The sequence below is a fragment of the Oratosquilla oratoria genome, chromosome 31, assembly GCF_046742065.1.
Source record: "Oratosquilla oratoria isolate Oo_2021 chromosome 31, ASM4674206v1, whole genome shotgun sequence".
NCBI classification, from domain to species: domain Eukaryota; kingdom Metazoa; phylum Arthropoda; class Malacostraca; order Stomatopoda; family Squillidae; genus Oratosquilla; species Oratosquilla oratoria.
In genome coordinates, this window is record NC_134807.1 from 3,330,981 (window position 1) to 3,346,956 (window position 15,976).

Consider the following 15,976-nt stretch of genomic DNA (forward strand, 5'->3'; position numbering starts at 1 on the left):
CTGGATCCGGTATATTATCATTCCATGCTGTATTCTTATAGGAGATAGGAATTATATATCGAAAATACAAAAACAAAGAAATATTTAGACAAATTTTTTCAAAAATATGGTTGGTTGTACTTCTTTTTGATCACTTACCTGATTTCTGTGGATTTCGTTTCTGGTCCTGCTTCACTTTTTAATTCCCCGCACCCCGCCCTGTATCACATTGGTTATAAGGAATAATAAAAAGTTATAGAATATATAAGTGCGGCATATAAGTATAGGGTACAAAACTTAAAATACTCAAAAGTTGAATAACAAAATCTCCAGGGGTTCTGATAGTTTTGTATGATTTCATGGTGGGTCAGTATCAAGTACCCAAGTGAAATTTTATCAAAACGTCTTGTAATTGATTGAATTTATAATTTATTTTGTGTATGTTCTACACACTTATAAATTGATGATAGAATCTAATATGTATTATCACACGGGGTATGATATGTTAAAATATCAATATTCTAATATTTTTGTTTTAGTGTTCATAAAGATATTATAATTATTATTTCAATATTTCTCAATATTTCTTGGGGGTGATTATTGTTAGGAGGTTCCCACATAGCCTCTTGTCGCTTTTTTATTTTTTTTATTTGTTGGAATGCAGTATTTTCCTTCTGGAAAACATCACAAATGCGCTAACCTCTCATCGTTAGGGCAGCAAACCTTGAGAGATAAAGAACAATCTCTGTTGTGCAACAGAAGGGACGCAGCAGTTTTGAGCCGTAGATGAACTTATCTGAGTGGATTAATACAGTATCCATACCCACTGATTTATGAATAATCAGTTATGGAAACATAATTTTGACGTCATAACCGCATATTCTAAAGGACACCCGGACGTTCCTACACTCGGGGAGGAGTGCGTAGTTCGTGAAGAACGAGAAAAGTTTGAAGAAATTAATTTTAACATCATGACACGCCGTGGAGGATGTTGCATGTATATTAACCTCATCATGGCAGCCTTTGGGTGCCTAGGAGGATTGTCAGGATTTGTCATTTTCTTTTTCCATTTCCAAAATCGGCAAGCAGGAATTTGGGCATTCGTTGGAGGTAAGCATCAGAACTTATATTATTTTTATTTTCAAATGGTTAAAAGTTAGTTACAAGTAAGATTCCAGGTATATACGCCGTATGTGTAAGTATACAACAACGCAAATGAAATAATATGAAAGAGTATATGTGTAAGACGTGAAAGTAATGCTTACGAAATCCACCCCCTAATGTGAAGAAAAATATATTTTAAAAATATCATCTGTACATATATATCATTGCATTTCGCGTTTTTATTTGTGTATCTAATGCTAAGATCTATAAATATGAGTAAATGTAATTTACATGTTATACTTGATTGACATACCAGTTTTAGACATTAAAATATATAAATAATGATATGGGTGTTAAAGGTGTGTGTTTGCAATTATCAATGTGTTCTAGATGAAGTTGACATTTCTTATTTTATTTCTGTATCCATGGGATATAACTTTCTTCCTGCTTTGTAGTTTGGTTTAATGAAAGTTTGGTAATTGTGTAAACACACTAGACTAGTCCACGATGGCCTGTCCTTTGTTGAGACTCTTCATGTTTTCTGAATACACAAGTGAACATGAAAGCAGGTGTTATGTGCTTTGTGCAGGTGCCTAGCACTTTGTGGTGGTAGTAATATTGGTAAATTTTCCAGAATCATGCACACACGGATATTTAATAACTTTACATTGACTAATAGCTCCTAACGTAACCTACCTAACATAACCATTCCTCAGAAAAAAAAGATCTTTCAAATGCAATAAAGAAAGTGGTGAAAAATGTGTTTGGATGAAACTGGAATAGAACCTTTAAAATATTGACTAAACATGTAGATTAGTAATGATAATTTTCTCTGATATCTACCATGGATCATTATGGGAGAAAGCTTAAATTTGTGTAAATGTACAGATAATGAATTTTGCACTGATATACCAGTTTTTAGGGTCTCCATGTTATGCTAGGTAGGTGTTGTGGGTGTGAGCTACTGGGTAAGAGATAAGGGTAGTTTGTGATAGGTTCCTTTTTACAGGTTAAAAGCATATGTAACAACCAATGCAAGACCTGAAGTTTATCAGAAAATCATGTATATCAGAAAGGAAGTATTACCTATATAAAGTAAGAAAACCCTATGATGTACTTGAATCTTTATCATAAGTTTGGGGGAACTTTCTACTTGAATTAATTGTGAATGTGGAGTCTCAGATTTCATTGTGGTTCTATTGGATTGAGCCTTATAGAACAATAACTGCACTAGAGAGAAGATCATTTCAATGTTATCATGAAATCATGTAAAGAAATAAGATTTCCCAGTACTTTTATACTCAAAGGATTTTATCCTCTCAGATTAAGTTTATAGGAATTTAGTGTAGTTTCTTACCAAATTGTGGTTAAGAACCTGTGAACTTTAAGCTTAATGTTGATGAAACATCTGTATTTGTAATCACAGCTTTATTTTGGTATTATTCGATAGTGAAATTATTTTGATGATGATTTCTAGTGAATAGTTATGATTATAAAAGTTTTGAAGGCAGAGCTCTCTATTGTTTTGGTTATTTGGCTCATATTCCTTCCATCCACATCTTTGCCTGTCATGTATGAATTTATGCAGTTTTGGAATTTCTTGTGCTTCCAGCATAATTCTAGTAATACTGAGCATGTGAGCAGAATATACGTCATCAACCCTAGGGGACCATATCAGATGAGACTGGAGTTTCCCATTGTAATTGTCAATTTATGCCTCTGTTAGTTGTTACTTTGGCAGAGTGGCTATCTTCCCCGTATATACATCATGCATGTATATTTTGAGCCCAGCAAGACTTGACTCTAGTGCATTTCACATAATGATGGTGATTGAGATCATTGTTCGATTGTCATCAGATGAGGAGTTCAACTTTTTTTGTGTTTTGACATTGTACTTATTTTCATATTGACAAGGACTGAAACAATATCAACACAGAATTGGCCTGGTAAGGCATGCCATTGGGCTCAGATGCATTTACTACACAGAAGACATAGAACACAATATCTCACTTTGCCAAGCAGTTGCCCATTTCAGAAAACTCTACAATGTCTCTTCCTGAGTGATCAATGGACCAAACTGGTGGCCATCTCCAGATTTCTGGGAACTGAAGGTCTGCAAAGAGAACTGAGCAATATATTTCTCCTTTGAATAATCATTGATCTCTAACATGGTCAATATAATCTAGTTTACCCAAATTCCCTCTTTTGCCACCACTGTCAATTTCTGCTCTATCATTCTCCATTTTTTAAAAGCTTTGGTCTTCAGCTCATTTTAAATTGCTTGTTAGTCTGTTCCCTTGATTAATAATGCAGTATGTACATGTATGATTTAATGAATGTGTAACGATTTGTAACTGTAATCACTTGGTGTTTTATACTCCAACTTTATTTATTATTCAGAATTCAGAGAACCATGCCTGTTCAGTTCATAAATCTGTATAGATGAATTCTTTTCCAATAACATATCTCCCACATATTAATAAGGAAATAATCCCCTTAGTGTGATTAATGGTTGTGTAGATTGTTAACAAATGAGTGCAATATATGTACAAAATGAGACTTAAGACATGTTATCGCAGCATTTAAATGCTTCATGTACTGAGTGTAGTTATCGTATAAGCAGGTGTAATGAATTAATGTTTAAGAAAAGGCTTGTTATTGTAGAGCCATGGTTTGGAAAGAATGTATGGTAACTTTCCATGAGAAAACTCCTATTTTACAACAAGTTCAGTAACTTGACAGGTTTGGGTTAATCCTGTTGACAATGAGTTTTATGGTTATGAATTTATTGTTTTTCTATTGGTATGTGTTGGGTTATTGAAAGTATAGATTGTATCCAGTATAGATCACAGTGTGTGTGTATGTATATATAATATATATTTATATATATATATATATATATACATACACACACAGTATGTATATTATTTTTTTTTATTTTTTATTTTTTAGGGGGTTACAATTGAGTTACAACTATATCATGATATGTTTTACCTCACTTTCCAAATTTTGCAGGAATGTATGCTGCAATGACACTCTTTCTTCACATTCTCTACAAGAGGCACTCCTTAGAATTGTGGTACACACCCGGCAACTTGTCTCAGATTCGATTATTTGGTATCTTGGGTACCTTGGCTGGCATAGCTGCGATTTGCTCCTATTTTGGAATTGCAGTTGAAAACCATGAAGGCAAGTTTATGTTTCTCTAGTTCACCTGATTTACATTTTCAAATCTGACCAGATTAGGATTTCGGAAAGAGTAGAGTCCCTCATTGTTTAGTAGTGACACCTCCTCAGCAATTGCAATTGTTATTTCGAACTGTGCTCTTTTCATTGTCTGCATTTCATGTATTTGATTCGTTCCCAAATAAACTCATTATTATTATTAATGTTATTGGTTAATTATAGGAGAAATTGCTAGTAACAGCAACACAATTCATACAATTAGGCCAGGCCATTGCAGGCTTTAAACTCAGGTCTCTCAGAGCCTGAGTCCCAGGGATTACCACCTCACCAAAAACTTTAGTGGCACAGTGGTAATGCTCGGGACTTTCACTCTGAGGGACCCGAGTTCAAAGCACATAATTTCAGGGCCTGTTTTTTTTTTTATATATTAATGTCAATGACATAATAGGAGGTATGACAAGCTACACTATCCTGTTTACATATGATGCATAGATTATAAGAAAAAGATGAAAAAAACTGTAAGTTATTACGAAGAAAAGATGCTATCATAGGAATGGTAGAGGAATGATTTGAGGAGAACAGCTGAAACGAGGGATAGTGAAAGAGTGGGTCAGCATATAGGATACTCTCAGCCACACTTGAGTATTGCAACACCATCGGGAACCCACACACTAACAATGAGATATACAAACTAGAGTCCACATAGAATAAAGCAGCAAGTTGGCTCATATGTGACTACAGACACACTACATCAGTCACTAAGTTAAAACAAGACATTAAATTTGTATGCCGTGAAACAAGAAGACAAATGCACAGACAGCAAGTGATGTATAAAATTACAAACAATTTAGTTGATATAAACAAATAAACATAATGGAGATTTATATACAAACAATGAAGAATGTTACATGGTCAGTCTACAGGGGTGCAATCAAAGTCACAAAAGCATTTATTTCAGTATACAGCTGTATACTAATATACATACATATACCAACAGCTTTTTTCCCCCTTACAAGGGAGGTAGCCAAAGTCAAAAGGCATAAATCCATTCCCGCCCATTCCATCCCCACATACTCCACTCCCATTCACCATCCATCCATCCCTCTTTTCCTGGCTCCTCCTGGATGACAGGTCATCCTTGCATCTCTCCCACTGCCGTGGGTCAGAAGCTTTGCAGCAAGGTAGAAAAAAAAAAAATAAATAAATAAAAAAGATAGATAAAGAATAAAATAAGATAAATACATACACATACCAAGGCTTTTTCCCCCTTACTAGGGAGGTAACCAAAAAGGAAAAGGCATAAAATCATTCCCACCCATTCCATCCCTGAAAACACTCCACACCCCTCCACCCTCCCTCCCATCTTAGCACCTAAATATATACATACATAAATACATACACATACCAAGGCTTTTTCCCCCTTACTAGGGAGGTAACCAAAAAGGAAAAGGCATAAAATCATTCCCACCCATTCCATCCCTGAAAACACTCCACACCCCTCCACCCTCCCTCCCATCTTAGCACCTCCTAAATAAATAAATAGACAAATAAAATAGATAGATAAATAAATTGATTTCATGTATATATATTTGTCTTTTTGCAGATTTGCCATGGAGAGAGAACCTAAGCACCAGTCACTACATTATGGGCTGTTGGGCTTTCTTGACTCTGAAATGGGCCATCAGTCTCGCTGGTTTTGCCCATCACTACCGGAAAAGTCTGTTGGATGAGTACCATCCCCTTCTTGCATAGACGCAGCTCTTTACATTTTTTGTCTTTTTTATGGTCTCGCAAAGTGATATTTAGAAGTGCTTCTTGTGTCAAGAATTCTGTTGTAACGCACAATTATGCACAATTGACGTTTGTGGGGTTACTATCGCATTTGGTCTCAAGTCTGTAGTAGTTTTTGTAACATATGCTTTTTGTATGCTTCACCTTGAATAAGGTAGTTAAATATCAATACTCAAGTAGAATAGTGGAATTTTGCCATGTTTATTTCAGTTTGATATAATACCCAATAGTACACTGAAAATATTTTCCCGGTAGAAGGTGTTTGTCACAGCTGAATAGATTCTTCTAGTAGCTAGGATAGGAACACAAATAGGAAAACACAATAAAGAGTTATTTGAGATAGTTTTAGCACTCGCTGTCGGGTTGGGTAGGGGTTCTCATAGGTGATAGAAGTCATCTGAAATGCCTATATTAAAGGTACTGCTTAAGCAATAATACATGGGGAAAGGATTAAATTAACGGCACCTTGGGTGGACCGTGCAATTGTCGAAAGATGATTTTAAGTTCCCGCTGAGTAGATTTAGGAATTTATAGTTAACCTTGACTGTAGTGGTGAATACAATACTGTTCTTGTAGAAGAATTCAGGGTTTCAAAAAAGTTTTGGGGAGGGTTGGGGTCGATAGCATTATTTTGTATCCATGTGTAAATGGGTTTTGGATATGCTATCCACATCCCAAGTAGGAAATATTAGGCGAAACACCAATACCATTATATGATGAAATATTTGTTGAAGAAATCTGCCTTGGATGACAATCTGTTTGGATTTAGAAAAGGAAATTTTTAGTCTTTACTCGAGTGGTCAGTTTGCTGGATGATATAGAAGGGTGGATTGTGTATAAATAGATTTTGAAAAGTCTGCCGCACAAAAGATTAATATGGAAGTTAGAAAATGTAGGAAGCCATAAAAGGGATATGCTGGACTGGGTAAAAGAGTTTTTAGATAAGACATGTGAGAACAATAGTAGGAAATGAAGAGTTGTTCTGGAGAGATATATTTTAAAGGAATGTGAGCTTGGAGTAAGCAGTTCACTTGTTCATCTTAATGATCTACGCTGTTGCTGGAAGACTGATGGGTAATGTCACCTTTAACTATTTTCTCACTTGCAACTACAGTACTACCTCTCATTAACGGAGTAAAAGGGAGTTAATGGTGTCCCTTGATGTGAATAAGCCGTTGATTTGGAGTGGTTTTTGGGTGGCATAGTGATTGCATGCACTAAACATCACCAAAAACACCGAAAACACAGCGAAAACATCGCAAACACAGCTAATTAACATCTGTTAATGAGAGGTAGTACTGTATTCCCTATCTAATCCTATTTCTAGCATACATGTTAACTTATAATTTTAGTAGTACCCTCCCCCTAACTAGTCTCTGTCTTTCCTCACTCTTTGCTTCTCTCCCTTGCACCTGTCACCCCACACTCACTATATACAAGTTGGTACATACATACATATACCAAAGGCTTTTCCCCCCTTACACGGGGGGTAGCCAAAAAGAAAAAGGCATAGAAATCACTCCCACCCATTTCATTTCCCATATATTCCACTCCCCTCCACCCTCCTCCCTCCCTCCTATCTTGGCACCTCCTGGATATACGCTCACACCAGGCACAAACCTCCAGTCCCTGCTCTCTACAGGCGGTGCCTTGCCCGTGTCGTTCTACTGGTGACCTTTGCCCTAATGTCAGGGGTACTAACCTCACGCACATTCACGCCACAGAATGCGAAAGAGATGCAAACAGCAACAGACTCGATGGTCCTTACAGAGCTGCTTGTGAACTGAAAGGGGATGTAAACGGTTAAGAACCGCTGATTTAGTTTAAGTGTATGAGCTCACAGTGCTGAGAAATTAGTTAGATTGGGGTTGGAGTCCATCTATTTAATTAGGCATTTTTTTTTTTTAAAACTGACAGTTGGACTTGAACGCACAACATGAACAGGTAGTTTGTTCTAAACATCGACAATGTGATTAAAGAACAAGTTTCTGATTCACTGATGTTTGGTCTTGTATAGACTGAGTAATATTTCTATTTTATAACTGTGATGTGATGAATGAAACATGTAGTTCTGCAAACTTATTTGTGGATAATGTAAAATCATGAAAAATAAAAAGGAAGAAGAGTGTAAACAGCTACAAGAAGCTCTAGATGAGATTTTTGGGTGGAAACAGGAAGGAAAGATGAAATTCAATATAAAAAAAAGTCAAATCTTGGCATTGGGATGATGAAAAATAACTGGAAAGAAGATATAAAATGATGATGATTTGGTTTAATGTGAACTCTCCCTTATCAGGAGGCTAGGACAGTGCCCCTTACAGAGGACTTTGTATAAAATGGAAAATAAATTAATGGCAGAGGCAAAGGAATAAAAGGATTTAGGTAGTTTAATCAAGGATCATTTGTTGCTAGAAAGTCACATAAAGAGAGTAACAGGAGAGATGTTCTGAAGAATATAAGAGTGGTGTTTATTATATGGATGAGGACATGATAAAAAAAAAGTTGAAATGCTGACTTGTCCCTGACTGCAATATGCAGCAGTGATGTGGTGACCACACATGAAGAAAGATGTAAGGTAAAATAGAGTATAAAGGGCAGCAGCCAATATGATCTTGAAATGAAATTAAAATACATATAATGAAAGACAGAAAACTTGGGTTTCCCACATTGGAAGAGCGAAGAGAGGTGATATTTAGATCAGAGAAAGTATCAAATAAATGGACTGAACTTGGTGGTTTGAAATGAAGAATCAGCAAAAATCATAATAAAAAGTTGAAACAGAAAGATTACTTAGATTTTAGGAAGATTAGCTTTCTGGAAAGATACGTAGGTTTGGGGAACAAGTGGGATGAAAATGTCATCCAGGCCATCAACAAAAACAAATTTAAAGCGAAGTTTGATCAATGACGGGAAAGAGACGAGATCCTATGAGTGGTTCTCTAATCCAGTATTCAATAACTAGATGAGGTGGCGACCTAGGATGAGATGGATGGATGGGGTGAAAGGAGCTTTGGGGAAGAGGGGAATGTCTGTTGAAGGACAGGAGAGAACTAGGTAAATACAATTAAGAAAATACACATCTGCATCGTACACAATTAAAATAAAATTCTGTCTTAACACTTTAAGGATGAAACCTTATTCAGTGTCATACTGTTTGGATAGAAATCAAAGCAGTTAGGTTTGGCTCTAACTTAATAGGGCACAATGGCTTAAGGGGATCGTCCATCAGAAAATCAAGAAAAAAAAAAATATATATATATGAAATTCTGAAAATATTTCCTCTAAAAGTGTTGCTCATAAGCTATCTCGTGGCTGAGTATGGAAGCTGTATCTTGATTTTTACTATCTAAAAAAAAATATAATACAGTACCCCCCACCCTACTGTGGCTGGGTCGTGTGTGCTGCGTACTGCATATTACGTTTTCTGTTGTTACATATATTTGCTAACAAAAGAAGCTGTGTATTTTGCACAATATTTATGCTTTTGTATGATAAATAATAGCATACGAGCTAATATGTTGACAGATGCTGTGACAGTTGACACAGTATTATGGGAAGGCAATACGTGATTGTGTGAATACTGATGTTCAGACAATGCGTAAAGCTATCATGGCCTCCTACCTGCATTCTGTCAGCACAGATGAGAAGCCATTGCATTCTTACTGTCCTAAGGGAGAAGACTCGTGGTGTTTTTTTCCAGAGAGCACTAGCCAGGCAAGAGGAACCCGAGTCTCACAGAGTCAAGAAGCCGTTCCTGGCGAAGATTCCCACTGAGAAGCGGAAATCCATCCTGGCAATATATCAAGACCTCACCTCTACAGAGCTTTTAGAGAAATGCCTCAAGGGAAGGACACAAAACCAAAATGAAAGCTTCCATGCAAAGATCTCAGCTTTGAGTTCAAAGAGGAAGTTTGCATCAGCAGCTAGAGTTCAATTCTGTGCTCAAGTTGCAGTTCTGAACCACATCTTTGGTTATGAACTTGCATATATGCCATCAGCAAGAGGGACAACAACCAGTGATGCCATAAAACAGCTTAGGATGGCAGATAAAGATCGTCTGTCGCCAAAGATGCATCGCGCCAAGAAAAGGAAAAGTGCAATATAACCCTGGTGGATACTAACTGGATTCATCATATAAACCTGTAATTAATCAAAAGCTGGCAACAAAGAGTAGGGTTGTGCCTATGATACCCTTTCAACACCATAACATCCTAAATGATGAAAGGGGACCAGTAACCATGAACAAAAAAACTATGACGCTCATTCCTGAAAAACTTGATTTTTGCACATTTAACTTGATTCATATCCAAAACGCCTTCACTGATTTTTAACTGCAAATCCTTTTTGGATTCAGCATAATTGGGAGAACATTTGGAGGCAGATTTATGTCCTTCTGTCAAGGACTAGTAGGATTTTTTCATATATAATTTTTTTTTTTTTTTTCAACTTTGGATTTTTTTTCTCATAACAGACTGATCAGAACATCATAATTCTGCCTCCGTTTCTTCATCTATCTTAGCCCATTATAAAGACAAAAAATAATCAATATCCAGTCAAAGATCTATCCTCTGAATCAATTTCAAAAATTAAAAAGATTACCCCTAAAAAAAAAAAAAAATCACAATAAAAAAAGTATAAGCATAAATGACTTGAAAACTCGGTGGTATCTTCTCTGAGACAAGACAGTTACTAGGAAAAAATCTCAGCCACTTTCACCCCAAACTAAAAAAGTTCGATTTTCTAATGGACGATCCCCTTAAGTTAGTTTACCTCCACTGCTCTACAATAAGGTTGAAGGAAATATATATATAAAAAAAAATAAATTACTATCACAAATTATTTATTCATTCCTTCTTGAATTTGCTTTTGCTGCACAATATTTTTTGGTTGTGAGACTTATTTATATGGGGAGTGGATTGGACACAGTTGCTTGAAGAATTTTGATCATCATGGAGAATTTTTCCCATCAGCTAAATGAAATATCCGAGCCATTTTTTTCTTTTTCTTTTTCTTTTCTTTCAGTAGACCAACTTTGAGTGCATAAAGTTTTAGGTCTCACATTTTTAATGTTATTTTTTTTAACGACTATAAAATGAAGTGAAAAGGCAAGTGTCTTAAATTGCATAATTCCCAATATATTGTAATTGTTTTACTCAATGTGCTGTGCCTGGCTGCTTTGCTTTTGACTCGAGAAGTATAGTACGTTGTTATGAACTGCTGTTGGGAGATGTGGATGAATGAAGTTTGTTTATGATGTTGATGTGTGGTTTGACTTGACTACTCCCCTTTATAAAAGGGCGAAAAGGGTCTTTAGTATGTATGTCTACTGTCATGCTGGATAATTTTGACTGGCTGGTATAAAGTTAACAAACAAGATTTTTGGCATCTAAGTGTTCGAAGGGAGGGTGGTTCAAACCCTGCCACCGGTGAAGTTGAACCAAGGGCAATGGTTTAAATTTGACCCTACAAAGTCCTCTGTAAGAGGTATCATCCTATCCTCCTGATGGGGTGAGTTTGTGATGTTAAACTGTATCACATCATCAAATGTTTTCTTTTTAAAGTTATTGATGTGGTCAACTTTACACTACCAGTCAAAATTGCCCTATGTGACGGTATGATGTAGGTATGTGCTTTAACTTCGTAACTCCGTTATAACGGGGAAGAGTATCTTGTTGGGTAGTTAGTGCTACTATCCTTGGGGGAGAACACTAAAGAAGTGGAGTCGTAATTATGTAAATTGAGAGGTTCATGGAACAGTGGAAAGGAAGGATAGCGGAAGTTGAAGGTGGTCGGTGTTCTTTTTTTTTAGTTGAGGTTGATATTCAGTTGTAAATTAAAGATCCAAAATGCTGGTCTATAGGGATTTTAAAAATAAGTTCCAAAAATATTAACTGCTTGGACTAGCAGTCAGGAGCAGATAAACAATAAGAACAGTAAAAAAAAAAAAAAGAAAAAAAAAAAAAAAAAAAAAAAATATATATATATATATATATATATATATATATATATATATATATATATATATATATATATATATATATATATATATATATATATATTGAATATGGGGCTTATAATTGGGGAAAGAGCTATTGACATATATTTATGCATTTTTTCTATTGTTTTGCTATACAGAGAATAAGAATATAATTTGTTTTGTTATGATTCTATGTGATATATTTGTTATGTGATTTTGGCCAGTTACTGCTGATTTGGCTAAGATAATACAGAGTAGTGACACCTCGATGGTGTCAAATTTTATGATGATGGACAAGGAGGAAATAAAAGAGGGAAACATGAATTTGAGCTTCTGATCCTTCAGTACTTTAATAAACATCTAAGCAAGATTCTATAATGACTGTCATTTATTTTATATCATTTGTTTATTTGTTTGTTATTATTTGTCTTTGTTTATTATTTGCTTGATTTTTGTTTATTATTATTTATCTGTCAGTTTATTATTGTTTACTATTACCTGTTTATTATGGAACTATACCTATTCATTTATTTTGTTTATTGTATTAAAATTTTTATTTATTTATTTTTTATCATTATATTTTTTTGCATCCGACCTAGTTGTGAACCAAAAGGTCTCCTGTTGGCATGCTCTGCCTTTGTAATCCTTTGTAATAATGTGACAAAAAATTATTACTTGATTCCACACCAACATTTCAATATGCAAATATATAACAAAAGTTTTTTTCTTCCTTGTAGGAGGAATGGCTGAATGAAAATTTATACCCATCCTTATCGTATCCGAAAATCCGTTTGTTGTCTCTCCTATCAACCGCCAGACATAAATCCCACAGGAAAAAAAAAAAAAAAAAAAAAAAAAAAAATCCCACAAGTGACAAGAACCATATGGACTGCTGCAGAAGATTAAATTGGCTTTTCTTTGTGTGCATGAAGAGATGACAGAAAGACTCATTGAAATCCTGATCCAAGACTGGAATATGCATTAACCCCGTCGATACGATGACGCCTATGTAGGCATCATGAGGAGCAAGTGGGTACGCGAGGATGCCGATGTCGGCGTCTTGATTATATATATTGTAGTTGTACCTGCGGGACCCCCATACTCTGTAAACTGGCTTCGTCATATTTTCTATGGTTATAAAAATTCACGGGTGAAAGAGAACGAGCAATACTGCGGTAACTGTATTTTTTATAATATGAGTATTATGACGCACTCGGGTGGGAGTGTTTTTATGCCTTTCCCTTTTTGGCTACCTCCCTTGGAAGGGGGAAAAAGCCTTGGTATATGTATGTATGTATGTATTATGACGCAACATTGCACGTCTGGCAGCTAATGCTGCCCGCGAGATTTTGGCCCGTATTGAAGGGGTTAACGGTATGGTCCCCCACACAGAGTGAAGGATATAAGCAAGATTGAGAAAATACAAAGGAAAGCAACCAAACTGGTTCCTATCATCATCAGTTGGGGTATCGTGCACCAGGGAGCTTGTTGTTTCACTCACAGACTCTCCTAGCAAGGTCCCCTGTAGTCACCCTTCCCACTCCAAACAACTCCTGACAGGTTTGGTCAACTTCCCCCCCCTGGCTGGATGACCGCATTGTGAACAGCTGCCCAGGATGTAACACTTCACCCCATACCATACAACACATAATGGAAGACTGCATTATACACAATCATGCACGCAAACAACACAACATACGCTCTATAAAGGATTTGTGGGAAAACCCAGTTTCGGCTATGGCATTCCTTGGGGAGACGGGACTGCTCGGACAGACAGTCTAGGGAACGACAACAACAACAACAACTTCCCCTCCCCATCATGAATTCTGTGGGGTTTCCCCTTTGTCTCCTTCATCAAGGGTCGTCTCTTGCGGAGACAACTCTGTAAATGAGAATCAACACCGTGCGAGATCGCAACCGTTATTGGTACGACGTTTCGCTTGTTACAGCTGTAACAAGCGAAACGTCGCACCAATAAAGGTTTCGATCTCACACGGTGTTGATTCTCACAGTCTTGTCGGCTTTTGCCTTTGTGTTTCAACTCTGTAAGTAGGAACAACATTAGGAAAACATAGCCTAGACCAGTGGTTCCCAACCGGTGTGCCGCGGCACCAAAGGGTGCCGTGAGATCAACTGAGGGTGCCGCCAAAATTCAGGGCAAAAATTACTGTCACAATTATATTTTTGTATTGTCATCCATTTTTGTTCATTAAAGCAGCATCAGTGTAAAGATGAGTATTTTCATATTATCCAGGGACAAAATTTTGTTACACTGATGTTGAATCAACAAAATACTGACAAACTAGAATTTAGATTTTCTAATAAGGGTGCCGGGGACTTCTGATAGGCTTGGCTGTGGTGCTTCAAGCCAGAAAAGGTTGGGGACCACTGGCCTAGACTGAGTCTCACTGTACAGTCTGGACTGATATGAAGTCGAAAATCCATGTGAACAAGTTGTATAGGCACGGTAAAGGAAACATGGACTGGAGGTGAAGCTTTTATTCCTGACGTTCTCAAATCTTCAGCGAATATAGCGCTTCGTGATTGGCTGTCTCAGCGGGCCAATCAGAACACAGCGCTATACGCTTGCACACCCCCTTGAGCCATATGGCGTGTTTATAAACTCTGTATGTATCTAGTATGCTCATTCCTTTGAGAAAGTCGTTAGACGTCAGGAATAAAAGCTTCACCTCCAGTCCATGTTTCCTTTACCGTACAAAATGATATGAAGTCATTCCAACAATACCTCCTGTTCCTCTGAAGGCTTGTAGTACCAAAGACATTGACACGATTCTTCAAGTCAGTATTCAGTATCCATGTCTCGCAGGAAGAGCCAAGAAAAGAGGGAAGGAGGGGTTGGTGAATGGGAGTGGAGTATATGGAGATGAAATGGGTGGGAGTGGATTTGTGTCTTTGACTTTGGCTACTTCCCTTGTAAGGGTGAAAATGCCTCTTGGTATATGTATGTATGTCTTACAGTCATACAGCAAGGCAGGGAACACAAGTGACTTGGAGATTCGAATCTTAGTCCTCATGCATAGATAATGACAAAGCCATATACTTAGTATGAGCAAGTCCATAACACCAATCCTTTGAAGTACTTCCTGACATGACCCACTACTTCTGTAATTCACTGCCAAAATATGTAATGGTTTCCAAGACTTCAACGTCCTTGCCACGTGCATGGATGTACTGAACTGTGTCATCCTGCAAGTCTTCAAACTCCTGGACCATAGTCTTGATAGATAAACTGTACAAGGAAAGACTAAAACCAATGGGTTGTCAACTTTGAAAGATTGAAGAGAAAGAGATGATGATAATAATTATTTTATTTGGCAATAAATCAAATACAGATAAAAAAAAAAAACATAGTTCGGAATTACAATTATAATTGCCAAGGATAACACAAAAAAACATGTCAGCTTATTTCCATTGTGATATGATTATTCAGGTCAATAAAGGGGATACATCAAGTACATTGATAGGAGAGGTCTCCAAATTAAGGACAGGAAGGCTTTGAGAGGTTGTGAGAAATAAAGGAAGACTATGTACCTAAAGAATGTGAAGAAATATAGTATTCCATGTAGATGCATAAATGCTCAGAATAGCTTAGAAGGTAATATAACCTAAGCATAGTACTAAAACACTTAAATTTGAACGTGTTTAGATTTTTCCTTTTTGCCTCCATCCAGAAGGAGCCATGAGAGGAAGGGAGGGAGGGAGGGGTGGTGAATGGGGATGGAATGGGTGGGAGTGGAATTATGCCTTTTAACTTTGGGTACTCCCCTTGTAAGGGGGGAAAAGCTTCTGGTATGTGTCCTTATATATGCCGCCATCAAATTCTAAGGGTCCACATTTACCTTCAGCTTTCTCTAAAGGAGATACACCCCAAGTTGGAATATTGCATGAATTTGAACCTAAACATGATTGGAAATTTAG

The 15,976-nt window shown here is 36.7% G+C and overlaps 1 protein-coding gene across 3 annotated transcripts; it reads left to right on the forward strand.

Moving 5' to 3' along the window:
- The first annotated feature begins 668 nt into the window (after positions 1 to 668).
- LOC143041420 (heme transporter HRG1-like) lies at positions 669 to 13,249 on the forward strand. 3 transcript variants are annotated; one of them, XM_076213263.1, is made up of 4 exons: positions 669 to 1,089; positions 4,099 to 4,272; positions 5,873 to 5,986; positions 12,775 to 13,249. In XM_076213263.1, exons 1-4 carry the CDS (start codon positions 813 to 815, stop codon positions 12,789 to 12,791), a joined length of 582 nt encoding a protein of 193 aa, XP_076069378.1. In that variant the 5' UTR covers positions 669 to 812; the 3' UTR covers positions 12,792 to 13,249. The 3 variants fall into 3 exon arrangements, with proteins under 3 accessions (XP_076069378.1, XP_076069377.1, XP_076069379.1); XM_076213262.1 differs by lacking the exon at positions 12,775 to 13,249 and having other exon boundaries at positions 673 to 1,089; positions 5,873 to 10,678; XM_076213264.1 differs by lacking the exons at positions 669 to 1,089; positions 12,775 to 13,249 and adding an exon at positions 2,675 to 3,194 and having other exon boundaries at positions 5,873 to 10,678.
- Positions 13,250 to 15,976: the final 2,727 nt, after the last annotated feature.

Excerpts from the sequence above, each read along its gene's own strand:
- LOC143041420 (XM_076213262.1), top strand. The coding sequence starts at position 813 with ATGAATAATCAGTTATGGAAACATAATTTTGACGTCATAACCGCATAT. Across the intron at positions 1,090-4,098 it reads AATTTGGGCATTCGTTGGAG|GAATGTATGCTGCAATGACA; the intron begins GTAAGCATCAGA and ends CAAATTTTGCAG. Across the intron at positions 4,273-5,872 it reads TGCAGTTGAAAACCATGAAG|ATTTGCCATGGAGAGAGAAC; the intron begins GCAAGTTTATGT and ends GTCTTTTTGCAG.